The sequence below is a fragment of the Malaclemys terrapin genome, chromosome 10 (assembly GCF_027887155.1).
Source record: "Malaclemys terrapin pileata isolate rMalTer1 chromosome 10, rMalTer1.hap1, whole genome shotgun sequence".
NCBI lineage: Eukaryota > Metazoa > Chordata > Testudines > Emydidae > Malaclemys > Malaclemys terrapin.
This window is the reverse complement of record NC_071514.1, coordinates 51758208-51785621: the sequence shown is the minus strand read 5'-3', so window position 1 is coordinate 51785621 and position 27414 is coordinate 51758208. Positions and strand designations below refer to the sequence as shown.

Sequence of the window (27414 nt, the reverse complement as noted above, 5' to 3'; positions counted from 1 at the left end):
CACTGTTAAGATATAAAGTCCTATTATTCAACTTGAGGCAATTGGTTTCCTTGTGGTGGCAGGCAAGACCGTTGCGCTGTGCTGTGCACTTCTCTCCCTGTCAGCTCTGTTTTCCCAAATGGCTGGAGGATTGAAATGGACAAGGATCTTGCTCTCAAATTCTTGTCCATATCAGTCGGCCGCCTGCTTGTAAGATCAGAGCAGACAGACAGAGTAGCGAGACTGACATACCCACGTGCGACCCTCTGCGCCCAAGCACAGTTAGGAGGTGCGAATGTGCACACATGCTTCCAAAAGTGATGTGGAGCCCTCTATCCCGATACCGTCACTTATGCTGTATATTATCATCTGGCATCAATCTGAAAATGTCTCATTAACTCTGATGAGTTAGTGACCATCTTCATGAGGAACAGAAATAAATAGTTTTGGAGCTTGAGTTGGAATGGCTTGAATAGCTGGCTGTCTTATAAAAGATACACTCTAGGTCAGCCAGAAGATACTGGGATTGCTTCAAGAATCACTGAATGAGATTCTATGGCCTGTGCAAGAGATCAGGCTAAGATTCATAGGTTTTAGGACTGGAAGGGACCTCGAGAGGTCATAGAGTCCAGTCCCCTGCCCTCATGTTCGCAGTGGTCCCTTCCAGCCTTAATCTATGAACTTGTACTGGGCCTCAGAGTCTGGAGGAGTTTCTTGCCTGCTCAGCATCACTTTTAGCATATCTCGTAGACTGCTGGTTAGATGCTATTAGCAGTACCTACATCCAGGCTTGAATTCATGCAGTGGGTCCGATTCTTCATTGCCTTGGCATCTGGCATCCCATGTGCCTGTGCAAAGTATCCGCAAAACACTACGAAATAAAATTCTCTGCCTGCGCTGATGGCTGCCCACTTTGCACAGGTGTAACTGACAGCACAAGGTGGAAGGCAGGTGCAGAAACATGCCTGTAATTTTAAAGATAAACTGTTGGAAAGTTTTGAGAGTTTTTTTAACTCCCCTCCCCTCACCCCCTTGTACGATTCACAAAGTATATACATAAAAGTGTGTAGCCTTGTGGTTTTAACTCTTATTCACTCCACAGACCCTGAGCTGCAGCTGTTCTAGTGTCTCTGTGGGTCACTGTGGCCATTCTGAAATGTAGATTAAAAGAGTCAAACAATTACAAACAGGGGTTCTTCGCAACTTTGTCACAGGGGCTATAATTTCTCATATGGTGTCTCAGCCCAAAGGAGACTGGGAGTGGGGCTGGGAGAGGATGGTGGGTTTTATTAAAATCAGTTGAGCTGGTTTAGAGATTTGAGAACATGAGGGAAATGCATCTTTTTTTTTTAAATAGCTGTTTTTTGCAGTAGGATAACAAAAATTAACCTTTAAACGTCAAAGCTTACAAGGTCTTAGCGCTCACAGGGGACAAGTGCATTTAACCTATTCAGAGGAATCTTTATTCATACATTTCTAGTAGATGCAATTGCTAATGACACACTGGCCATGCAGAATAATTGTCTATTACTGTATTTGAACATGCAGGCAGTGGGACCATCCAGAGAGCCGGGTGGGCACATGCAGATCCCTCTGGAGATCCTGCCCCTGTTGCTGATTGCAGGAAGCTGCCCAGAGTCCATATTGTTAGGATCCTGCTGAGTTTTCTAGGTGTCAAAGAGCCCTCACTGAGCGAGTGGCAGCAGAAATGGTAACAGAACAATGAGGCGACAGCCCATTCTGAACGGAGAGAAAAGTCTCTGTGTAACACCTAACCACAACAGATAAGCTCCTGTCTCCAGGCAGGTTCAAACGCTGATGCTGTAAGAAGCCCCAAAGCCTTCTGGGAGTTGTAGTTCTGAAGAATCCACAAGCATGGTGAGTGACTTAAAAATAAGGAGTGTATTATAGGCATTGGTGAGGTGCTCATCAGCGTGGTATCTCGACAACGGTTTATTCATATATTCATTTTCCCTCCATTCACAGATCCTACACCACTGTCAGTTGGTGCCGATCCTAGCAGACTGTAGCTGTCATTTAAGTAGCAGGCCAGATCCTCAGCTGGTGCATTTGGCATGCATTGATTACAGTGGCATTTTGCTGGCTTACACCAGCTGAGGATCTGGCCTATAGATTGGAAACCAAGACCCAAGCCACTGGTTCACAATCCTTTTCTATTCTTATCATGGAGGGCAGAAGGGGTTCTGTCCTTTCTCTAGGGTTACCATATTTCAACAAGCAAAAAAGAGGATGGGAGGAGCCCCGCCCCTGCCCCTCCCACTTCCCGCCCGCCCAGAACCCCCAACCCTCCCCCCGTTCCTTGTCCCCTGACTGCCCCCTCCTGGGACCCCTGCCCCTAACTGCCCCCCGGGACTCCACTCCCTATCTAAGCCTCCTTGCCTCTTGTCCCCTGACTGCCCCAACCCTTATCCACACCCCCACCCCCAGACAGACCCCTGGGACTCCCACGCCCCATCCAACCACTCCCCACCCCCTGACAGCCCCCCCCAGAACTCCCAACCCATCTAAACCCCTCTGCTCCCTGTCCCCTGACTGCTCCGATCCCTCTCCACACTCCTGCCCCGACAGCCCCCCCAGAACTCCCAACCCATCTAAACCCCTCTGCTCCCTGTCCCCTGACTGCTCCGATCCCTCTCCCCACTCCTGCCCCCTGACAGCCCCCCCAGAACTCCCAACCCATCTAAACCCCTCTGCTCCCTGTCCCCTGACTGCTCCGATCCCTCTCCCCACTCCTGCCCCCTGACAGCTCCCCCCCAGAACTCCCAGCCCCCTACCCCCCGCTCCTTGTCCCCTGACTGCCCCCTCCTGGGACCCCTGCTCCTAACTGCCCTCCAGAACCCCACCCCCTACCTAAGACTCCCTGTTCCTTGTCCCCTAACTGCCCCCTCCTAAGACCCCCCCCCCCAACTGCCCCCCAGGACCCTACCTGTACCCTGACTGCCCAAAACTTTCTCCACTCCCCTCCAAAAGCCCCCACCCGTTTCTTGACTGCCCCATCCAGAACCTCCCTGTCCCTTCTCCTGCCCCCCCTTACCCTGCTGCTCAGAACAGGGTGTTGGGCTCTGTGCCAGCCGGACACATGGCTGAGCTCCCCAGCACAACACAAAACCCGGTCCCTGGCCCTGCACAGGGCTGCCGGAGCGGGCTGCAGGAGGAGGAGCTGCCGGCCGGCTCAGAATGCAGGGGGGGGGTGGGAGGAGGAAGCTGCTCCGAAGTCCAGCCCGGGACTTTCCTGCAGCCCTCCCAGCCGCTCGCTCTGCTCTGCCAGGGGAGGGGGAAATCCCGGACATTGTGAGTGCTTTACAAATTCCCCCCGGACGCTATTTTTAGCACACAAAAGGAGGACATGTCCGGGTAAATCCGGACGAATGGTAACCCTACTTTCTCTCCTCCTCCTCCTCCTCCGCATCCCTTTTCCTCAGTACAGTCCGCACCACCTCCCCTTTTCCCTGTCTGTTTTCTGGCTTTCTCCCTTCATTCTTTGGTAATTCTCCCTCCTTGTATCAGAAGGCTCTGTGCTGCTGGGGCTTGGTTGCATGTGCTCTTGTGACCAAAGTGGTGCTGCAACAGCGGAGGAGAGAACCTTGGCCCAGAGGGATGATGACCTGAGATTTGCAGCCTTATAAACTGGAGCTGCCTAGGCAGTTGGCTGTGTCAGAGGCCGTCTCCAGAACCGGGAGGGCAGGCAAGTGGCTTTAAGGAGCCCCATGCTACTTTGCCTGGAGTCACTAGCATATGTGATATTTCCAGCTTGGGGAGCAGGGCCCACCGGTGGGACAGAGATGAGAAGCGGCAGGGGAAGATGGATCCAGGGTAGTGCAGGTCTTAATGCTCCTTTTCTCTGCCCAAGAAGTGGAGGTGGGTGTGTTTGGGCTAGACTTGTGCCTTCAGGGTTGGCTTGGCTGCTCTTTCTCTGGAGGACTTTTCTTGGCCAGCCTCACATCCCAGTGACCTAGGAACATGGCTAAGTTGGGCTTATCCTGATCTTCCCTTGCAAGGATCCCATTGTGACGGGTTCGGGCACAGAGACCCCCTTGAGACTGTCAACTGATGTGCTGAAACTACCTCTGAGCCCGTTTTCCCTGCCAGCTTGTGACTCCAGAACCCTGCCTTGTTGAGCCAGACACACTACTCTGTTGCAACACAGACCCAGGGTCTGAACCATGCCCCCAAAGCTGCAGACTTTAACCAAAACTGCTCAGCAGGTTTCCTATCTCCAGCACCCAGACACCCAGCTCCCAATGGGATCCAAACCCCAAATAAATGTTTTACTCTGTATAAAGCTTATACAGGATAAATTCATAAATTGTCCGCCCTCTATAACACTGATAAAGAGATATGCACAGCTGTTTGCTTCCCCGGGTATTAATTACTTACTCTGGGTTTAATAATAAACAAAAGTGATTTTATTAAGTATAAAAAGTAGGATTTAAGCGGTTTCAAGTAATAACAGACAGAACAAAGCAAGTTACCAAGCAAAATAAAACAAAACACGCAAGTCTAAGTGTAAAACATTTAAGAAACTGAGTACAGGTAAATCTCACCCTCAGAGATGTTCCAATAAACTTCTTTCATAGACTAGACTCCTTCTTAATCTGGGCCCAATCCTTTCCCCTGGTACAGTTCTTGTTCCAGCTCAGGTGGTAACTAGGGGATTTCTCATGACTGCAGCCCCCTTTATTCTCTTCCACACCCTTTTATATCTTTGGCACAAGGTGGGAATTCTTTCTCTCTCTCTGGATTCCCCCCCCCCTTCTAAATGGAAAAGCACCAGGTTTAAGATGGATTCCAGTACCAGGTGACATGATCACATGTCACTGTAAGACCTCATTCTCCATTCTTTCACAGCTGGCCTGCAGGTACCCAGGAAGATTTGCGAGTAAACAGAGCCATTCACAACCAGTTGTCCTAGTTAATGGGAGCCATCAAGATTCCAAGCCACCATTAATGGCCCACACTTTGCATAGTTACAATAGGACTTCAGAATAATACTTCATATTTCTAGCTTCAGATACAAGAATGATACATTCATACAAATAAGATGAACACACTCGGTAGAGACCTTTTGCATAAAGCATATTCCAGTTACATTATATTTACACGCATAAGCATATTTCCATAAACATATGGAGTGCAACATCCCCTGCTCCTTTTCTCAGCCCAAGGAGTGGAGGTGGGTGTGTTTGGGCTGGACTTGCGCCTTCAGCATTGGCTTGGCTGCTCTTTCTCTAGAGGACTTCTTTCTTGGCCAGCCTCACATCCCGGTGACCTTGGAACATGGCTAAGTTGGACTTATCCTGATCTTCCCTTGCAAGGATCCCATGCCTTCAGGCCCTGTGTTGGGGGCAGACCATTTTCAGGGCCTGGAAGCTTCACCTTGGATGCTGTCAGCTTGTCAAAGAGGGGAAGCCTCCAAGATACCCAGAGCTTTGTAGCTAAGAACCAGGCCCTTGAACTGTCTCTGGAATCAAATGGGGAGCTGTCAGACTGCAAGGGGTACCTGTGTGAGATGCTTTCACCAAGTCAGCCCACTGTATGGACTGGGTGGAGTCTTCCTGTGGCCTTGGCATCCAGCCTCAGGTGAAGAGTTGGGGTGATTCAGCCTGGGTCACTGAAGCCAGCTTTGGGGTATAATCTCCTGGCCACTTACGGGCATCTCTCACTACAGCTGTCTGAGGGGCAGTGATGGCTGTGCACTGCCTTCACAAAAGGTGGGCAGGTGCCCTTGAAGGATGAGGTCAGCCCCCCCACTTGTTGCCTCTGGGTCAGTGACTTGGCTAGTTCCTGTCAGACCCCCTTCTAGTCTACTGCTTGCACCCCGTGCCAGTGTGCTCCTTGGGCCGCTGCCCAGACCCAGCAGTGTGGTCTCCTTGCAATGCATGCAGCAGCCTCTGTGATCACTTTCTGTTTGGTGTGAGTTGCAAACTCAACTCTTGTGTTGTGACTCCCATGCCTTATTGTCGTACAACTCGTTTTCCAGAGTGAAACTCTTCTGCCTGTCACTGGGTGTAGCGGCCACTACCTGTGAGAAAGAGAGAGAGGGCTGAGAAGGAGCAGTGATGCAGCGTGACTGCATGTCTAACCAAGCAGCTGAGTGTGACATCTGCAGCAGGTGATATCTGAGCTGCTCTCATTAAAGGCACTCTGAGAATCTAGGGAGTTGGTCTTGAAGTAATTGTGGATTCCTTCCCCACCCACTTCATAGGGTCAGCTGCTGGTCACCTCTGTATTGTGCGTTCTCTTGGAGGGAGACCCTAGCTTTAGCGAGTACGATGCCATTGCTCATGCTCTGGTCTGGATAGCCACGCCCGCTCCCTGAAAGCCTCCATGTTATTTTGAAGTCTTGCCTTTTAGGAAGTCATCTGTTCCCCATATGACTGTTTTCTTTGTTCATTGCTGCTGTGCTGGTTAAATGCTGCTAAGGCTTTGTCTAAACACATCAGTTATACTGGTGTTGTTAAAGTGGCACAACTCCTGAAGGGTGGATACAGTTACATTCCCTGTATAGCTCTTCCCATTTGGGAAGGGGAATAAACTGCATTAGTATACAGCCGCTTTCTACTGGTATAACTGCATCCACACCAGGGATTGTACCTGTATAACTATTTCATTAAGAAGTCACTCCGAACTGAAATAGTTACACCAATATAAAATCTGTGTACTGGTCTACAGTGGTGTAGACCAGACTCTTTGTACTTTTATAGAGAGGGGGCTGGTGTGTGTGGGGGTGTGCAGATACTTGAGCAGTTCTCAGTTATTCCAATATCTTTCTTTTTTTTGGTTTGTTTCTAATGCAAATGCCAAATAACAACCTACTGCCTGTAACGCTCATCCGACCTCTGCACCTGCTTGAGGCCAGTTCCGAAACACCAGCCCTCCAAAACTTAGGACAGTGAATTGGAAATTAGGACACAGTAAACGACTAGTTCAGGGAAACTCCAAACCCTGTAACCTGGAGGAAAGGTTCTTGGTAACTTTAGCTGGCTAACTTAACTTCTGTAAGTTTTTCATTCCCTGTGTCATGAAAGGAGGCTTGATAAAGCACAGCAAGGGCTTAAGAGCGGCTCTGTAGAGGGCAGGGATGCAGTATGGATGCTGTGCATAGCCCTCGCCTCTCACGTTGCAGGATACGTTCTGTAGGTGAGGTATTGTACATAGCTACCATAGGATTTTCTATAGAACCCATCACTCTGGCATCCAAATGTTCCCCAGATGAACTAGAACTAGATCTAGGTCTGCATTGCCTAAGGGATAGTGCCAGAGGGTGGGATGCCTACTTCTTCCTGCTCCGAGATCTGGCTCTTCCAGTCCCTGCCTGATGCATCCTCCCTCTGGTAACTGTGAAACTCCACATCTTATAGCAGCTCTTGGCCATGTCCTGTGTTGACAGGCCAGCCCTTCATCCACGTATCTTTGTGGCTTAGCTGGCATGCAATTAACATACACTCCCTGTATCCTGTGGAATATCTTGAGCTTTGTACAGTGCCATGGAGTGCAATGTGCTTTAAAACCTTCACTGAAATACAAACCATACCTGGGATCACTCTACCCACCATGGGGTGGCCTATTAGAGGAGGGGTGGGGAAATAGATGATGCTGTATAAAATGTAGCTAAGATCTGCTCATCTCATTGATGGGGGGTGATCCTCGACTCGGGAATTCACTTCCCCCACTGATCTAACACAGCCAGCCTTTCGTGACTGTTAGGGCACAGAGAGAGGCTTGGTTCTTTATTCTTTATTTATTCTTTATTCTGTTTCTTTCGCATAGTTTTCTGGTGAGTTTTTAGTTGACTTCGTTCGTATTTCCAAACGTCATGGCATTAAACGACCGTAAGAGCAGTCGGTTCAGAGGGGGCGCATAGTTTGTAAATGGCAATAAATACAGACAATCTCTCTTCATTTTAGTGTCACTTTCATCTGGCTTTGCCTCGTTATTGCTCTAGTTGCTCGCCTGTTGGTGCTGCTGTACAGAAAGATGGCGTCAGAAGCAGTCATCGCACTGAATCACGGAGATCCCATAAAGCGGATGGAGTGAGGAGACAGTGCCTCGTTCTTACTCATGTTTATCTCTAGCTGTGAATGTCCAATAACAACAATCCTACCCTGCACAGGCTGGCACAGCCTCAGATGGGAGGATGAGCCCTTGACCAATCGACACCCAACTGTAGCAGGAAAGAGAAACTGTTTGTTTTCTGGCTGCAGGGGAAATTCAGAGTTAGGATAAACCTGTCTAAAAACAGAGGAAACGTGTGTGTGCATCATCCAAGAAGCGTTATCCTGATGAGAGTCTCACATGCTTTCCTTCCATGGAATCTTCTTGTTAGACTCCGATGCCTATTAAATATATAGCACATTTGTAGCACACAACTTAAAGCTTCCTGTTTATAATGCAACTGTTCTCAATAGGCAGACTGTAAAGGTGAGGCAAACCACTGGGCTGACCGAGATGATAAAGGGTCTATTGCAAGGATTATAAACGCAAAGGGGGAAAAGTTCTGAAAATTTAGACCTGCTCTTAAATGCCTGCAGAGATTGGATGCTGTGGCCTGGCTTGTCTTTCTCCTCCTCCCCCCACCACATGAGGCACCTGTTTAAACTACTGCAGTGTTGCTAATGAGACCAGCCATGCCAGTTCACATGCTATTGTTAACTCTGTGCTTAAAATCTATCCACAATTGGCTAATAAACTGGAAAATATGAGCAGCCCTATTGCACCTCATTGAAGTAATGTTAATTGGCTTAGTAGAGCACCGGGCTTCTATAGTGTTTGTTTTTTTTAAATTTGTGTACACTCAGCCCTGCTTAATCGCAGTTGGCTTGCGATCTCTGTGCTTATTCAGATAAAATGAACTTCCTGCTCATAAATCAATGACAGAAATGGGTGCTGGGATTAGTTGCCACTTAAAAGGACACAGTCAGCTGCTTTTTTGTTGCTTTTAATTAGGATTTTGATTTCCCTTTCAAATCTGTATAATCCCCTGTCTTGAAGTTTGTTAGGCATGATAGATTTACTGTACCTGATCGGACAGTTGCTGTCTAGCCCTGGTGTCCTGCTTCCAGCTGTGGCCACTACTTGACTTTTCACCGTGCTGTAGACAGAAGAAGTGGAAACTTCTTTGACCTTAGCAGCAATGAGTTTATGCCATGACGCTGGCTTGAAACTGCTATTTCTATTGCTTGTGACCTTTCTGTGTGTCATACTCTGATTCCACTCTCTCTGTGTGAATGTAGCAAAGTATTAGGAAGTGGTATTACATGGAGCTCAAGCCAGCCTGGCTCTTGGCTTGTTCTCCCCCCCGAGGTATTCCACAAACAAATCCCCACGATCCCAGGTTACAGGGAGTTCAGATGTGGAACTGAGAGATGTGGTTTTATTTGGTGGCGTGTGCGTAGCTCCTATGATGTTAAAGGGATGGTTTTAAGCATTGCTATTCAGTGACCCCACATTTGATGTACTCTGTAGAAAGGATTTTTCCTGGTAACAGGGACCTGGGTGCTCTCTTTTTGGCACATCACCACCAGTAATAGACTCTGCAGGGCAAATTTTACCTTCCTTTACAGCTCTCTACAAGAGGTACTTATCTGCCCCCCATTACTGTATTATCTGAGCACCTCAAAATCTTTACTGTATTTTTCCTTGCTCTGCTTCCCAGGGATGTTGCAGTTCTGTTGTCAGCCTCTCTGTGCCTTAGTTCCCCCTCTAAGTGACTTGCCAAGAGCGTACAGGAAGTTTGTTGCAGAGCACGGAATTGAACTTTGGTCTCTGAAGTCCCAGGCTGGTATCCTAACCATGGGGCTATCCTGTCTCGCAACCCTATTGATGTCCCAAAGGTTGTGAGGGGGTTTGCACAGCTTTGTAACTGATCAGAAACTATCAACAGCATTGTTTACTGATGCACAGTGATCTGGAGTCTGTCCTTTCCCTAGCTGTGCTGACTCTGCAGGGTTAACAGGAGGAAAGGGCAGTGAAAATGTTGTTTTTTGTCACCAAGGCAGCAGTTACACACAGAGCACTGACTGTACAAGGAAGTGTCAATTTCTACCTGGACACTTTTCAATTGAACCGCCCTTAAGCTGCTGCAGCTGCCAGCAGGGAAGCCCACAGGGCCACCTATTGTACTACAGGACCATTCAGACTAGTGGCTGTCTGCTGTCATGACCATGGAGTCTCAGGGCCTTATTTCGGCCTCAAAATATAGGGAGGAGAGGGTTGAAAGTGGTGGCGTTTTGTTGCTTAAATACTTTCCTGCTGTCTTAGGGAGGCTGTTTGCTTTCCCAGTCCAGCAGCTGTGACTCCCTAAAGGCATCTGAGGATGGAAAGGAACGTAGTTGTTTCCCCTCTCCTCCCCCCAATGTAGCTTCTTATTGAAGTCCTATCCACATCCTCTGGAAACCACACACTGCTTCGCACCCATATGGCATCTTTCAGCCCTGGCCCAATGGAGCCGAACGCCTACTTATTTTATTTACATTTTCCCCCTTCCCATCACTCCCCTACACACGCAATAGACACCCATGCACACATACATCACATCCTCTGTAACATCCCCTTGATCACTGTGTGTGACCCTCTCCTTACCTCTATGATCCTCTTACACTAACACATGCCATTGTGTTACTCTTACACAGTCCCCTTACACATATACCCCCTGTAGCTATACACACATCACTGGGTGATTCCATTACACATAAACACTCTTGTGTAGCTATGCACAGCCCATCACACACATTATTGAGACCCCCTTACACGCACACCCCCAGTAGCTGTGCACTCCCTTACACCCCTCACTCTGACCCCCCCTTACACACACACCCTGTAACTATACACAGATCAGTGTGTAACCCCCAACCCCCTTTACAGCATACCTAGGAGAGGATTTACCATGAAATGGTGCGGTGGCATGGGGCCCCCAATGACAGGGGGCCCCCCCAAAATGCAGGACAAATATCTGACAACCTGCGCTCAAGTTCCAGCCGGTGGCGCAGCAGGGCGCAGGCAGGCTGCCTGCATGTCATGGCTGCTGGCCCACGCTGCTCCCGGAACTGGCCAGCTGCTGGCATGCAGCCCTGCTGCGCCTTATTTCACTAGGAGGGTGGTGAAGCACTGGAATAGGTTACCTAGGGAAGTGGTGGAATTTCCTTCCTTAGAGGTTTTTAAGGCCTGTCTTGACAAAGCCTTGGCTGGGATGATTTAGTTGGGGATTGGTCCTGCTTTGAGCAGGGGATTGGACTAGATGACCTCCTGAGGTCTCTTCCAACCCTAATATTCTGTCTCTGTGCGCCCCTGGTGGGGAGGAGGGGGGCTCTGCGTGCTGCTCCTGCCCCGGGCAGCGCATGGAGACCCGCAGTCTCCATCCCCCCCCAAGGGGCACGCAGAGATGTGCCAGTAGCAGGGCTAAGGCGGCTCCCTGCCCACTCTGCCTGCCTCCCTCTGTGCCGCTTTGCTCCCGGAAGCGGCCGGCATGTCCTTGAGGCCCCTGGGGTGTGCATGTGTGTCTCTTCATGTGCTGCTCCCGCCCGAGTGCCGACTCTGCAGCTCCCATTGGCTGGGAGCTGCAGAGGCGGTGCCTGCGGGCAGTGGCATGTGGAGATCCCCTCCCCCCCGCCTAGGAGCCGCTGCCAGAGGGCTGTATGTGCTGGTTGCTTTGGGAGCCGTGCCACCTGAGGTAAGCGCTGCCCTCCAACCCCCTGCCCCAGCCCAGAGCCTGCACCCCAACCTCCAGCCCAGAGCCTGCCCCCTGCACACCCGCCCCAATCAAGGTACCTCACTTTATTTTAATTTATTTCCCGTTACTTATAATGGAGGAGGAGGATGAAGGGGGGGAAAAATGAAAAACCGGGGGGGGGAGGAGAGAATGTTCTTTCTTGGCTGGGTCCTGAGGGGTGGGCCCCTGAAAATAAAGCTGGGCGTAGGGTCCCACTAACTCTAAATCTGCCCCTGTGCACTCCCTTACATCCCTCGCTGTGTGACATTCAGTCATGCAGGCCTGAAATACAGCCCCTCGATGCCCCCCACACCAGGCTTTGTTTCCAGGGTAGTGTGCAGCTGGCCCTGGGGCTGGGCGCATCTGCTCGGGGCTGGGAAGCGCTGTGGGAGCTGTGAGCCATCCGGACCCTGGGCTCAGCCTGCAAGCACCGCGTTGTGGGGCCAGCCCGGCGCTCTCCCGTTTCCTCCTGCCGGGAGCGAGTGTCCGGCGCTGCACGCTGCTCTTCCCGGGAGAGGGGTAGGCGGACGGGGGATTTCTCGTGCGGGGCGAGGTGGCCGGGCAATTGCAGCTGCCATCCCCGAGGCGGCTCCTCCCCCCGCCGGCGCACAGTTTGCGGGGAAGAGGGTGCACACCCTGCGGTCCTGCGGGCTCGGAGCAGCTGCAGCCGAAGGACCGGTGAGCGGAGCGACCCCACCCGGGCTGGGCAGCGGCGGAGCGAGCGAAGTGGGGGTCGGTGCGGACCGCGCCGCTGCTGCGTTGCCCCGGGCGCGCTGTCTCCCTAGCGGGGGCGGGGCAGGGTCACGGCCACTCTTCGCTGCGAGGGCCGGAGCGCTACCAGCCGCCCACCTGTAGCTCCGGAGCCCGCTTCGCTTTCCTTCCCGGGAGCGGGCGTGACGCCCCGAGCCACTGTGTGAGCGAGAACCGGGGCATCGGCTTCGCAGCGGCGTGACCCCGAAGCGGACATTGCTGCAACGATCCCGCCGCCTGCTGCTCCGCTCTTAGGGAGGCTGCTGCTGGTGGCTTTGGGGAGGGATGTATGGGGGGTGGTGATAGGGGTAATTTACTTCCAAAAATCCAATCAGTTTGTTTGGAAAACAGTATTTCCGGAGCAATTAACTGTACCACTCCAAACCTAGTAATTACTGCGCTTTAAAACCCTCAAAGAAAACACATAGTTAGGTGCTTAACTATTCATTTCTACTAGCTAACCCCCCCATCTGTTCTTCCTTGTGTTACCCCTGTGTCAAGGGGCAAATTAGATCAATACAAATATAAATTACATCAATACAAGCAGTGCCTTCTTCACTAGGAGGAAAAATCTGCTGTCCCCCAGCTCCAGATGTCCAGGAATTTCCTAACTAGGGAGTGAGAGCCTGTGTTTGTTCTTTCTCCCCTCTACCTGTGTGAAGTTTTCTGTGGCTTGCTGTATCACTTGCTAAATATATTTAACACACATTATTTACCCGTCTGTGTGCCCTCTCCACCCTCGGAGTTTTACAAATCACTGAATGCAAGACCCTTAATAATAATACTCAGCACTTATATTGCACTTTTCACAGTGCTGCAAAGAATTAACTAATCCTGGCTAAATACCCATGTGAAGTAGCATGTAATTATTAGAACTTGCATTCGTTTTTAAAAAACATCACTTATTTTTCTGAAGGGCAAACGGTGGGTTGGATTATTAAGCCATTCCCTGACCACTGTTCTAGGCATGGGAGCAGACATGAGTTCTGCATAAAGTTGAAATGAGGAGGCGTCCAACGCTGACACTGCGATCCTGCTCTTGCTTGTTTGCAAACTGGATCTTAATAACGGGGTTTCCTGTTGGTTAAAGGGAGGGCCATTCTTAGTGCTGAGGGGTCCAGCCCAAGATGAGGGATTTAATGCTTTGCCCAAAGCAATCCGATTTCACAGTGCTGACAGAAAAGTAGCCCAAATAGAGTTGGAGACAGCTACAGCTTAGCTAGGTTATCCTGCCACTATTTATAGATTCCTTCCTTCACCCAACTCCACCCTCCACAGAGGTTTACTGAGTAGTATTAAACCAGGATTCCATCATCTCTGTTTCCCAAAATACATTTGCATTCAGGATGGCTGATCAGCCTTCCTGTAACAGACCTGGAGGGACAGGGGAGGAGGAATGGGACAGGGCAGCAGTAATACGCTGGATGCCAGCTGCTTGCACCATTGCTAACTTGTCTTCCACTTAGCAGAGTCTGAGGAGTTAAAACTTGCATGTCCCTGAGGCTTTTTCTTCTAGAAGGGGGAAGAGGAGTGGCTTTGGCCTTTTCAACTTGGGTGAGTTGCTGAGGAAATGGTTTCAAACGAGACTGTTGAGTTGCTTTATCTGGTTGTGCAACTCTTTGCTCGGAAAGATTTTTAACATTAGATTTCCTTCCCATCCTTTGCTTGTGTTTTAATTTGGTGAATCATTAGTATCTGCATTTTTCTGATCTTGATTTCCCTCTTGCCTGTTTAAAATTTGAATCCTGGAGGGGAAAAAAGTTTGTCTACCACCCCTATAGGTCATATGCCAAACACTTCTCAGTCCCTTCAGCTGTTTTGCTGGAACATATAGGAGAGTGGCACTGTTGAAATTATCAAAGGTTGAGGCAGAAGGTTAAGGCTTTTTATAGACGCAAAACACACCATGTCTCAAATCTGACCTACCTTTACAATTATAATAAACTTAGGATAAATGTTCTCTGGATGTTAAGTATCTTTCTTTCTTTTTTTTTTTTTTTAAATTCCACCTCTTTCCCCCCCCCCCCCCAAGCAGGGAAAATATAACTTCTTACAACTTAACTGCTCAGTTGGCAGTTATTGAAGGAAAAAACAAGGGACCATTTTTGCCAGTCCCCCAATAATCAATGAGTTCCTCGTGTTGGCTCTGTGATGGTGGCAACGTACTAGATGCACAGAATCTGTGTTGGCCGATTAGGGAGACAAAATCAAGGAAGGGCAAAGAAATAATTATTCTTGGACTTTTTTTTTTTAAACTGATAATTACCATAGAGAATAAAGAAGAAACCATTTAAAAGGTAGTTAATAATGTCCATTTAATAACGAATATATTTAGTTTTGGTGCTAAGCTCTTAGCAAAACTGCACCTGTTGCAAGAGCTCCAGTGTTCTGGGGTCTGCTATCCATCGAGACCTTTCTTGATCCCCTGAAACAATCCTAGGAATGAAAAACTGTATTTTACAGTCTTTTTGTTTCAGTCTTTTATTGTACTAAGCAGCTTCTTCATGAAGGTCTTCCTACAATTCATTCGTCTCTGCAAATCCTGGTGGGTAATTGACTAAGCTCTGCTGTGAAATTTTCCCCCTTCTTGTTTCTTCTTCCTTTTTTTTTTTACTCTGATAAATGTTCCCTTGATCCTTTTCCTTCTTACACAAATCAAGACTGTAAGATATTTATTTTCCTTAAGAAAAGACGTGTGTGTGTGTATATATGTATATACATACATATACATATATATATGTATATACATACATATATAGTCTTTGAAGACCAAAGGAGAGTAAATGTTCCTATACTTCTGTTTTGTGGAAGTTTGATGCAGTAAATTGTGAAAATTGGAAGAACAAGAAAGAATAAGGGCTGCCCTTTTTGTTGTTGAATGTTTGTTAGAAATCTAGTCTACCTGAAAGGGTGTAAACGTTTCACATTTCATTCCACTATGCAAAATGGTTGTGGAAAATTTACCAGCCTAGGCACAAAATCTGCTTGCCATCCCTTTTACTATGATGATGCTGAAAAAAAGGAATTAAACTTTATTCCTTTAAAAAAACAAAACAAAACAAAAAAACCTCCTTCTTGACCTAGACCAGGGGTTCTCAAACTGAGGGGTCAGGACCCTCAGGGGGTCACGAGGCTATTACATGGGGGGTCGCAAGCTGTCAGCCTCCACCCCAAACCCCGCTTTGCCTCCAGCATTTATAATAGTGTTAAATTAAAAAGTCGCACTCAGAGGCTTGCTATGTGAAAGGAGTCACCAGTAAAAAAAAGTTTAAGAACCACTGCCCTAGACAAACAGACAAGTCCTACTTTTCAGGGTTGACTTAATTGGTTTGTCAGATTTTTAGAGTTTGGGGCCTTCAGAATACCCTTTTTGTGCTAGTCATTCCCAAGTGCTGGTGCTTCAGGCATTGTGATTGGGACTCTACAGTTTATCCTTAGACTCCTTTTTTAATGACAATCCTCTGTGCTTGGCTCTGCTGGGTCATCTTCCACCAACTGCGCTTCCTGGTGGGTTGGGAACAGTTGAGTAGGCGGCAACAGGCATTGCCAATCACACCCAAGGTCTTAGGTTGGTAAACTGGTACAGTTGCCCCCCGAAGTTAGGGAGCTAGGGGTCTATGGTGTTTAACCAGAGGAAACCTCTATGAAACCACCCTGTATCTCCTTCCTCCAGACTGGGTTGGACTGGCCTGTTAAAACAAAACCTCCCCATCCCCTGGTAAACTCTGGAACTGTCTTGTTCAGAGAGTTCATTAGCAGGTTTTGGGAACCCCAGTGATGGTGATCTATATCATACCATGTTTCTTTCTCTTTTCCTTTCCTTTCCTTTTTTTTTTTTTCCTTCTTTTGATCAGAACCGACCTCCCTTTCTACGGTGTTGGGATCTTTACGCCAGTCCATGCCGCAGCACCTCACCCCTTTCCACTGGCTCGGACCTAACCTAGGATAAATCTTGGCGTGATCTGGGTAGGGGGGAACCATGGGGAGCTCTGCCTCATCGCTGGCTGCAGAGACGGAGTCGGACCATGGCTTCACTAGCCCACCCTACCCGGGGCACCCGGTTGCGAGCTGGTATAGGAGTAGCCACAGTGGCCCTGTTTGGGAAAGTGCCCTTATAACACGGCAGCATCAGCACTTACAGCACCGGGCACGAAGGTAAGAAAGAGGGAAAGGAGCCTGATCACATACCTCTCAGCTGTGCCCTGAACCTAGGATAGTACACTTTGGGGCTAAATTACCTTCTGCCCTGCTTGGCCCTGGTGCTGTGTCAGCTTTACTGAGGCCAGATCTTGGTCCAGTTGAAATCTGGGGCCAAATTCCTATTGACATCAGTAGGGCCAGGCTGTGTCCTTTTAAAGAGCAGCTGATGTCTCATGGAAAACCTTCTGCGTGTCTATCCCGAATTTCCCTGCTCCATTTAATAGCAGAGCTGCCTTCATGAGAATGGGTTCTCGATGCCTTTAAGCATTGGCCCTGGTCCTGCTGCTTATGGCCCCTCTTCTTTCTTGTGACCTCCCAACTGGTTGCTATAGAAGTGATGACAGTGGATGATTATGACTCCAGGATGGTGGGGATAAACAGCAAGAGTCCATGAACTCCTAAGAGCGAGATATGGTGTTTTCATGCTAATGCCCTTGGCAAGAAATAACAAGAGGAAAATAAAAATCACACGCTAAAAACCAAACAGGCCTCAGAGACAATTACCTCCAAGGGGAACTTGTCCTGCATCACCAATCCCCCCTTCTCCAGTGAGATCTGCAGATCAAACTGCAGCTGAATCACTATACGTCCCACTATCTTTTCTCCCTGAGAGCTGCTCGCAATTAAGATTTTTCCTCCTATTAGGCGGCTGGTGTCCTATATATAGTCTCTTGCAGGTTGAGAGGTATGTTGACAGCATCTAACAGTGTGCTGCCTGGGGGGCCTTGGCTATAAAGGCTGCTCTGTTTTGCACTAATAATATTTGAGCCTCTGGTTAATGCTTGCTTTTTATAGCTTCTCGGCTTGTAGGGTGACTGTACCTGCCTGAGTCTGTATAGAGACTGTAGGAGTAGCAGCTTGCTTCCAAGCGTCTCTGAGCTGTTATGGCTTCACTCTGAAAGTGTTTGCTGTGATGACAGTGTTTGTGTATGTTGTGTATCTGTCTTTTGCTCACTGCTGTAAATCCCAGTGAGTTTTTTTTTGCCCTGCTTCGTGGCATCTGGGACTTACTGGCACAGACATGGGGAGACCCTCGGGCAAACAATTTCATGCTGTGCTCCTTCCCAGCTCTGCCTTGGGTTTCCTGTAAAGCTGGCAACTGTGTAATTTAATCAATTGTTACATTTGCTCTCGGCCATGTGACCAGATTTGCAGCAATGCTCCGGAGGGCTTTAAAAAGGCCATGTCATGTAGTTTGTGCCATTATAGCTGTGCCACCAGCCTCTGGGGCTGGCCCCTTGTTAACTTGTGTAGATCTCAAGAGTGTACCTTCTATGTCTGTGCAACAGTTGTTCTTCTCCCAGTTTAAATGCTTGCTTCTAATCTGTACTGCACATCAGGGTTCGGAAACTGAATTTCCAAACCTCCCACAGGGGAGAGAAACAATGGCACAAACAACCGTTCCTCCTCTGGCTGAAACTTCTGAGCAGCATACGCTGGAGAGGCAGGAGCCAGGGTCTGCAGGGCTGAGCCAGTCTGCTGCTCATGGGCCTGCGTGATATCAAAAGCACACATCAATGTGTGCTTCTCTTGTAGAAGATCTGACTGATCTAATTCAGTGCAGCATTTGATTCAGATTTTGGAGGACTTGAGAACCTGTGTGGTGAGGTGGTGCATTGTGGGATACTGGAGCATGGATGTAAGTTTCCTAACTGGTCAGCCTCTGTGGTGGAAAAGGTGTGATGGATGTGGTGTTCAAGAGGAGGATCAACTGGTTTCTGAGCAGATAAAGCCGGTGTCTTGTTAGGGGGGCTGTATGAGAGCTGTGTGTTTCCCGCTAGAGCAGGAGTACAGAAATAACTCCCTCTTCCCTCCAAAGTAGACTGTGGCTATAGCAGGCAGGAAGATCTCCAGTTGTGATTCACCAAAGAATTCTTATGTGGGAAGAACTTGCTTTTAGGCAGCGGTTCCAGAGCTAGGTTCAGAAGCCCCAGTGAAATTAGACAGTCTTTCAGTCCATACATCAAAGTGCCTACAGTTCCCAGCTCGAGGCCTGTGGAGCAACAATATTAAGCAAAGGCAACTAATCTGTATCCAGAGCAGGGTGGATGAGTATGCTCTTCTAAAAAAAATATAAATAAAACAAATCCGAGCAGACGGCATCGGCTCTTGCCTTTGAATGTCCTGTCTCCTGGAGCCCAGCAGAGCAGGAAGGAAGTACAGTACTGCACAGTCAATCTGAGGCTGGAGTGAAGTTCTACGATTGACTTGACTTTGCCTGCTGATTTCCTCCCTGGGTACAGCCAGCTTCTGAGTTAATAATACATTGGTCTGTGTAGTCCAGTGCAGAGCAAAGGACTCTACTCGGCTTGCGTATTCTGAATGAACACTGATCTGTTTACTCAAGAAAATTGCTTGGTAGGTGGTGATTGTGAGTAGAGTGTGGGGGAGAGCAGAGACTTGCAGCATGGTGGGGAGGGAGGAAAAGGTGCCTTCCCCCTTTAGGGGTTTATAGGTTGGAGTGAGGCAGGCAATGCCTTTAAAGATGCTGATACTGCAGACTGGGTAGGTCTCATGTTTGGCATTTGGTAGCTCTTATGCTCAAGACAAAAGGACCTGGGGGAAAGAAAGGGGTGGCCCAGTGGTTAGGGCGTTGGCTTAGAATGTGGGAGAAGGCTCTACTCTGCGTAAATTTCCAGTGTGACATTGAACAAATCAGTTAGCGCCTCTGGGCCTCAGTTCCCCATCATGGAGAGGGGATAACAGCACTGCTCTGCCTCCCTGGGAGTTGTGAAACTGTGTATTGCTAAAGCTTAGGATGACCAGATGTCCCTATTTTTGGGTCTTTTTCTTATATAGGCTCCTATTACCTTCCCCACCCCATCCCGATTTTTTACATTTGCTGTCTGGTCACCCTACTAAAGCTAGCGAGGTGCTGTGGTGCTGGGAGCTACCTAAGTGCCTTCTATAGAGTGGGAACCCCTGGGGTTTGAGGTTATTGTTCTGTTGTTGAAATCTCTGATTAGCCTGGAGTCGCCTTTGCCTGTGATTTCATCACATCTTTGAAGCTAAATGGAGTCAGGTGGAGTCAGTCCTTGGATGAGACCTTTCTATGGCCATTTTTAGGTCAGAGGTGGGCAAACTATGACCCGCAGGCCACATCTGGCCAACGGGACTGTCCTGCCTGGCCCTTGAGTCCCCAGCAGGGGAGGCTAGCCCCCAGCCCCTCCCGTGCTGTCCCCCCCCCCCTTCCCCGCAGCCTCAGCTCACTGTGCTGCCAACGCTCTGGATGGCGGGGCTGCAAGCTCCTGCGTGGCGGTGTGGCTGCCAGTCCTGCTGCTCTGAGCAGCATGGTAAGGGGGCGGGGGACGGGGAGCAGGGGGTTGGATAAGGGGCAGGGGATTCCGGGGGGCAGTCAGGGGATGGAGAGCAGTGGGCGGTTGCATGGGGCAGAGGTTTGGGGAGGGGCGGTCAGGGGACGGGGAATGGCAGGGTTGGATAGGCGTGGGAGTTCTGGGGGGCCTGTCAGGGCGTGTGGATAGGGGACAGGGAGCAGGGGAGGTTGGATGGGGGTGGGGGGTCCCGGGAGGGGGCAGTCAGAGGACAAGGAGCAGGGGGGTGTTGGATGGGTCGGGGATTCTGAGGGGGGCAGTAAGGGGACGGGAAGTGGGAGGGGGCGGAGGCCAGGCTGTTTGGGGAGGCACAGCCTTCCCTACCTGGCCCTCCATACAGTTTTGGAACCCCGATGTGGCCCGCAGGCCAAAAAGTTGGCCTACCCCTGATTTAGGTGCTGGTGTTGGTGGCTCGTTAAGGTGCACTCTTCCATCAGTATTGAACTAGAGTTGGTGTTAGAGTGCTCTGGGCTGTCTTTGCAGTGAGACTTGAAAGAGGTTGTAGTTGCTTGTCATGAATTCTCATGGCATTTTTCAGAAGCAAAGAGAGGTAAAAAAAATTCTTGCTCAATTCAATCTTGAGTAATTGCATTCTGCCTCTCCGAATTCCCCCCTGTAATTGCAGACTGATATGGTACCTTCTGTACTAATCTGTTGTGTTGCCATGCGTTGTTAAATAGCTGCTGTGTTATACCCCAGAGATGACTGCATTTTAGTGGTTTACCAATAGCTCCTGTGTGAAGACACCTTGTGAAGCAGTTTGGATGGAATTTGCTGTGAAAATGCATTTAATTTAACACTGAAAATTTTTTTGTCACCTGTGTTGCCAATCTTCCTCTTTTGAGGAAGGTTGTGGTGAGACAACTCCCAGCTGAATCTGGGTTTTTCTGGTTGCCTTGACTGCAGCCAGTTTTGTTCCAGCCCATAGCCCCATGGTCTCTGTGGAAAGCTGGAGCTGAATTCTGCAGCACAGTCTCTCAACTTTTCCAGCACTGTAGAAATTCTCAAAATTCTGCTGCAGCATCAAATACATTTTAAAAAGGCTTTTATTAAATTAAATATTGCTGGGCCCCAATCACCGAAGGGAGTGGAGCATGACTTCTACTGAATTTTTGGCTCAAAAGACATTAGTCATCAGAGCACCCTTGCAAAGGGGATGGTATTCTCCCCATTTTACTGATGGGGAAACTGAGGCACCGGAGTGGGGGTGGTGGGAGAAAGTGATTTGTCCACAAACTGGGTCTTCCAAAGCCAGGATTAAAATACAGGAGCACTCCTGTGCTTTGTCCACTGCACCACCCCTCCTTATGGCCAGTGATCATGCTGGCTGCTCGGCAAGGAGCTGGCTTAGCTGTTGGTAGCTGGCTGAGAGCCAGCAACCTCTGCTCCTGCCAGCAGTGGCCTGGGCAGTGCTGCCACCTACAGCCACAAGCTGCTTCGGGGTTCTCTCCAGTCCTGCACAGATCAGCATGGCCATCACCAAATCTGGAGCAGCCACAGCGGCCTGGCTAGCATTGGACAATTGGCTCTCCTGGGTGGGGTTCTGCAGGCTCTGTGCTTCTGCCCTTGCTGCTCAGCGTGCCTACAAGGCCATTGGGAGTATTAACAAGTGGTGAAGGATGGCTGTAAACTCTCCTGATTTCTTAATTTGCACATGGTGCCGTTAGCTGATCATTGATTTCAGTGGTGTTCTGTATATTAACTGGGGGAAGGCAGCCAAATCTCTGGTCCCCTCCCATCCTGTGGTGTCCCAGCACATCTCCATGCACAGGGTTACCAGGTGGTTTTATTTAGGGAGATTAGCAGAACTGATATTTGTCGTTGTCGGAGCAGGCGGGCTGCTCCTGCACATGTGTGTCATCCGAGGTGGAGGCTCGGGGGCTGGAACTTTACAGATGTTAATGGCTTTACCCCAAAAGGGCGCTGGGAGGATTGGCTGGTCACGCTTTACATTTGAGGCAGAGAGGGGAAGCGATTTGCTCAGTCACAAAAAGGTGTTAGTGGCAGAGTCTGCATCAGTCTTGTGAGTTTCCTGGCTTCCAGCCTGTTTGCTCAGACCTTGGGCCATGTCTCTTACCGTATAGGTAAAAACGATACAATCGCTAGTTTGGGACAGTTTCTCCAGGTCTTGTGTAAATAAGTTTATATGGGAAATTTGGCTCTAACCGGTGTTTTTGTAGGGGAATTTTTGTATGGAGTTGTGAGGATCCCTCAGTCTCTCTAGCAGCCCAGTTAATTCTGGCCCGACTCAAACAGAGCTGACTACCTCATTTCCAGAGGTCACAACTGCCTACGGGGTGGCTCATGTTTTTGAGAGCTCCCTCACCTCAATTATACACTGAGCAGGGTTAGACCTACCAGAAACTTTTTATTATTTCCCCTCTGCTCTTTACCCTCTAAACTCCCCTCTTCTCTGATCCATTTAATTTGAACAGCACAAACCAGGGACTCTGCTCTGAGATGGGAGGTTCAGTTAGGGATGTCAGGGGTGTATTCCCAGAGCTTCTGGATATGAGTGGAGCCACTTCTGTGCAGCGCCAGCCAGCCAAAATTGGCTGGTGTGCATGGGGATTCTGGAATTGGCAAACTGCTTCCAGGTCTCTTAGACCGGGCTCAAAGAGGCCCCTGGCTAAGGTGTGGCTAGAGAAGACCTAGCTCTGGTTTGACTCATGATGTGTCTGAGTTGCAGCAGATTATGCTGCTTGTTTCCATGTGTGGAGCAGGGAAGAGAGACCCTGTCTCCCAAACTGTAATGGAACAGACATGGCCTGTGTGTCTCGGGGTGCACTTCCTGCTCATGCTAAACATGGGTCCAGGGTTCACCTGGTCTCCCCGTCTTCTCTGCTTCCCTCAGGGCTGTCATCTGACTGGGATCCCCCTGTAATTCCAATACTGAGACCCCCAGCAGCAGGTGGTATGGTAGCAGTGAGGTGGGCACGTCTGGTTTAGCTCTGTGCGCTTCGCTGTTGTTCCCTCTGGGAATCATCATGGTGTTGAACTTCAGCTGGGACTTGGTGGAGTAAGATTGTTGCTTGTTGCCAGGGATACCATCTGGTTGGGAATGCTGGGTTGTAACTCTCTGTGTGCCAGGTCTTTCTGAAACACATGGTGCTTGGGGTGATATCTTGGCTTCCTCACGACCCCCCAGCTGCTCCTGAGACATCCCCAGCCTTTCAGTAGCACCTGTATGTTTAGCACACAGGCAGCTTGACCCGGGCACTGGTCTGCAAAGCTTCTTGGTTGTTTAAATTGTCACTATTTTGAACACTGCTCTGGAGCTGTGGAGAGCTCAGAGGACATACTTGTGGGGAGGGGCAGGGTTGTGGAGTCCATGCATGTGCACCTTAGTGCTGGTGACTTGTGGTGGCGTGGTAGTTCTGAAGACTGATGCGCTCAGTTTGCCCACAAACAGCAGCAGCAGCACCACAAGGACAAGCTTCCCCCTTGTGCTGCCCTTGCAATAAGCCTGGACAAAAAGGGAGTCTGGTGTCTCTGGCCCATGCAGGCCCTGGCTTCGCTATTGATGGTGGGGTGATGGGCGGATGCTTGTTCACTGGGGCCTGGCCTGAGCCACATGCAGGTCACTTATCAGCCCTCCAGTGGTAATGGAGTTCGGGCCCTACCAACCTGGGCTGGATTCCAAGCCAGGACCTAGAAGTGAAAGGCTCTGTATCCTCTTTCCAGGGCAATGGAAGGGTTTTATAACTTTTCTTTCCTGTGGCCCTCCCCAGGAATCTGCATATGGACTCAGAACTTGCACGGCAAGGGCCAGTCCAGTGCAAAATCTAATGGCTGCATTTAGAGCCCGTGGATTGGATTTCGAATGCAAATACTGAGACCCTTTGCCTGGGCTGTGGCAGCACAGAGCTGTGCTATAGAGCAGTAGAAAAAGCACAGCTGGCCTGTGTTTTAAATAGTGTTAATGAAAAGATGCTCACCATTGGCGTAGCAAGAGACCAGTGGCCTTGCCACTTCTTCTAGGTCAAGGGTCGGCAACCTTTCAGAAGTGGTGTGCCAAGTCTGCATTTATTCACTTTAATTTAAGGTTTTGCGTGCCGGTAATACATTTTAACGTTTTTTAGAAGGTTTCTCTCTATAAGTCTATATATACTATAACTAAACTACTGTTGTATGTAAAGTACACAAGGTTTTCAAAATGTTTAAGAAGCTTCATTTAAAATTAAATTAAAATGCTGATCTTACACTGCCGCCGGCCCGCTCAGCTCGCTGCCAGCCTGGGGTTCCGTTCACGTAGGCCGGCAGCGGGCTGAGTGGGGCCAGCGGCTGGGACCCCGGCTGGCAAGGGGCCGGCAGCCAGAACCCCGGGCCGGCAGCGGGCCGAGCGGGGCCGGCGCCCCAGACCAGCAGCGGGCCGAGTGGCTCAGCCCGCTGCCGGTCTGAGGTTCTGTCAGCTAGCTCCTGCCAGCCAGGGTCCTGGCTGCCAGCCCCGCTCAGCCCGTTGCCGGTCTGGGGTTCTGGCTGCCGGCCCCTTGCCAGCTGTGGTCCCAGCTGCCGGCCCCGCTCAGCCCTCTGCCAACCTGGTGCTCGGGGTGGGGATGTGAGAGGAGCAAGAGTCAGGGCATGGGATGTGTGGGGGGCTGGGTATGTGTGGAGGATGCAGGAGTCAGGGCAGAGGGCTGGGGGCATGTGAGGGGGTGCAGGAGTCAGGGCATGGGGTGTGAGGGGGCTGGGTATGTGTGGAGGGTGCAGGAGTCAGGGATGGGGTCGTGGGGGGGGTGCAGGGGTCAGGGCAGAGGGCTGGGGGAGTGGGCTGAGATCAGGGGGGTGCTCCCTGCCCCCCCGCTCCCTGAGCGGCTCACAGCAGGGGGCTGGAGGGATATGCCCTGCTCCTACATTCCTTCCCCCTGCCTCTTCTCCGCCTCCTTACTGGTCTGAGCACCGAGAGCGCTGGGGTTGTTCTTCTCCCTTCCCTTGCAAGGGCCATCGGCGGCGGGGAGGGAGAGGAGGCGGGGCTCGACGCAGCATGGGCGGGGAGGGGGAAGAAGAGGCGGGGGAGGGGGAAGCTTGGCTGCCGGGGGAGCCTGCCCTTCAGCAGCAGCTGGCAGGACCAAGCTTGCTTCTGCCCCCTTCCCCAGAGAGAGCAGTAGGCAGGGGGCGGAGAAGAGCGGGCTGGGTCGGGCAGGATTTTTAATGGCACGCTGCTACCTGCCGGGGTCCGCCTCAGCCCGCTGTCAGGGTTCGGCAGCGGGCTGAGCGGGACCCCGGCAGGCAGCAGCGTGCCATTAAAAATCGGCTCGCATGCCTTCTTTGGCACGCGTGCCATAGGTTGCCGACCCCTGCTCTAGGTTCTTGCTGCACCCATCGCTGTGATATCTGAGCATTCTGATACTCCCAAGGTGCATGTGCACGCAGATCTGTGGCTGTCTCCCAGTCTGCAAGGGTCTTGATGGTTTTGCTTTACAGAAGCAGGTTAGCATTTTGCTGTGAATACACTCAGGTCCACGGTCCTGTCCTCATGATCCCAGAGCTGTGGGCTGGTTGCCAAGGAAGCAATCTTGTGTGTGTGTGTGAGAAGGTTGCTCTGGCAGCTGGTGGGTCTCCCATGCCACTGGAACTGCTTGCTGTACCCCCTAGGGGAGGGGTCTGGAGATGGGTTTGGAGCATTCTGGATGCATTTCTCCTCATTGATGCCTGGACAAAAGTCCTTGGGGGTTTGGGGGCCGGGAAGGGAGAGGGGATTGGCAGGAGGGGGCAGAGCAAGCACTGTAAAAAGAATGCTCTGTTGAGTCTCCCCTGAACAGCTCTATCAGCTTCACTGCAAACTCCTCTGCTGCCTGAAAGGAAACAGGTTTGGGGCGGAAGTGTGGGCCAGCATTTCAGGGCAGATCATCCCGAAGGAGCTCTGGGGCTGCCGAGAGGCATTGTGCACAGCTGCCTCCCAGAAGTAACTATGGAATTAATATGCTGGCAGCAGGAAGGGGGAACCTGCTGAGCTCCCAGGCACAGCTCAGCCACTTCAAGGAAGGCAAAGGTAGGAACAGGCCCGGCTCCAGGCACCAGAATTCCAAGCAAGTGCTTGGGGTGGCAATCTGCAAGGGGCGGCATTCTGTGTGTTTTTGCCACCCCAAGCAGTGCGCTGAATTGCCGCCGCAGACAGCGGGGGCAGTCGTGTGCCGTTAGGGCGGCACTCGCGTTTCCGTGGCGGTGGCAATTTGGCAGCAGCTTTTATGTTCAGCTGCCCGCGGCGGCAATTCGGCAGCTTCTGTCTTCCGGCTGAGGACAGAAGCTGGTGCCGAATTGCTGCTGCTGCGGAAACGCGCGTGCTGCCCTAACAGCACACGGACTGCCCCCGCCGTCCACGGCGGCAATTCAGCGCGCTGCTTGTGGCAGCAAAAACAGTAGAGCGAGCCCTGGGTAAGAAGATTCCCCAGGGGTCATGCTAAGGGCTGGGGAAATGAGAGAGCCAATATTGCGCCTGCGGAGTGTTGGGGAATGTCTGCCCCTCTGAGAAACTGGCTGTGTTAACCCTTGTGGGGAAGAAGAACTAGGTGGCCCTCTTTAAGACAGCCAAAGTAACACCGAAGGCCCAATTCAGGCCCTCTGACAGAAGCTGACTATACAGACGGGCCTCTACATAAAACAGTACAGGCCAGGGCCTGAACAAAACTAAGCTATACAAGCCCCTGTCAAGGCTATAACCAGAGGGGGGAAGGGAGGGGGGAGGGAGCAATGCGAAAGGCTTAGCAACATAATAACTGCTTGTTTATGAAAAACATGATAGCCGCTTGTTGTGAAACATAACTACCTATCTGTAAAAACATAACTGCTTGTTTATGAAAGATAACGGCTTATATGAAGAAATTGCCTCTAGTAAAAGCCAACTTCCCCTATAGTTCCAGCTATCTGCCAATCATATATCATCTTTGGGCGTCCCATGCCCTTAACCAGAGAACCCTGGAAAAAAACAATATGTACCCTGACGAAAACAACACTCTAACTGGTGCCAAGTACCACCCATGTTGGAAACCCCCCACCCAACAGGCACCCAATTCTCGTAAATAATGAGGGAACTACTGGGAAAAAGGGACAGATCCCAACTCTTATGTTCGCATAAATGATGAATAAATGACGTATTATTTGTACTATGCTTGCGGTTTGAGCAAATAAAGCAGCCTGTGTGCTGTGCGAGGTGTGGTAGTTTTCGGACTGCTACCCCAACGCGTTGGTATGTTTTGCAATAAACTGGCCTCAGGCTTGAGTCTGTGAACTAAAATCAATGCGTGGGTGATTTTTTCCACGACACCCCTGAACTCCCACTGCATTGTGTGCCAGCAGCCAACGGTAAGGGGCTTTGAGGTGACAACTGATCACAGCAGGGGTCAGGCAGGAAGCTTCTTGGATTGTTTGGTTGTTGTTTTTGCTTTGCTTTGAAGCATCAGATATGGGCTGCTGCAGGAGGCAGGA

At 50.3% G+C, this 27414-nt stretch overlaps 1 protein-coding gene across 3 annotated transcripts in view; it reads left to right on the top strand.

Moving 5' to 3' along the window:
* CAPN15 (calpain 15) overlaps nucleotides 1-27414 on the top strand; it is a 95683-nt gene that overhangs the window by 5753 nt on the left and 62516 nt on the right. Inside the window, exon 2 of one of the 3 annotated variants that reach the window (XM_054042836.1) lies at nucleotides 16312-16612. The exons of 1 other annotated variant lie outside the window; for it this stretch is intronic. In XM_054042836.1, coding sequence (XP_053898811.1) covers nucleotides 16437-16612 — 176 coding nt within the window. In that variant the 5' untranslated portion in view covers nucleotides 16312-16436. Of the gene's footprint in view, nucleotides 1-16311; nucleotides 16613-18948; nucleotides 19016-27414 lie in introns of those variants that run through there. One more of the 3 variants, XM_054042838.1, reaches the window with a different exon arrangement.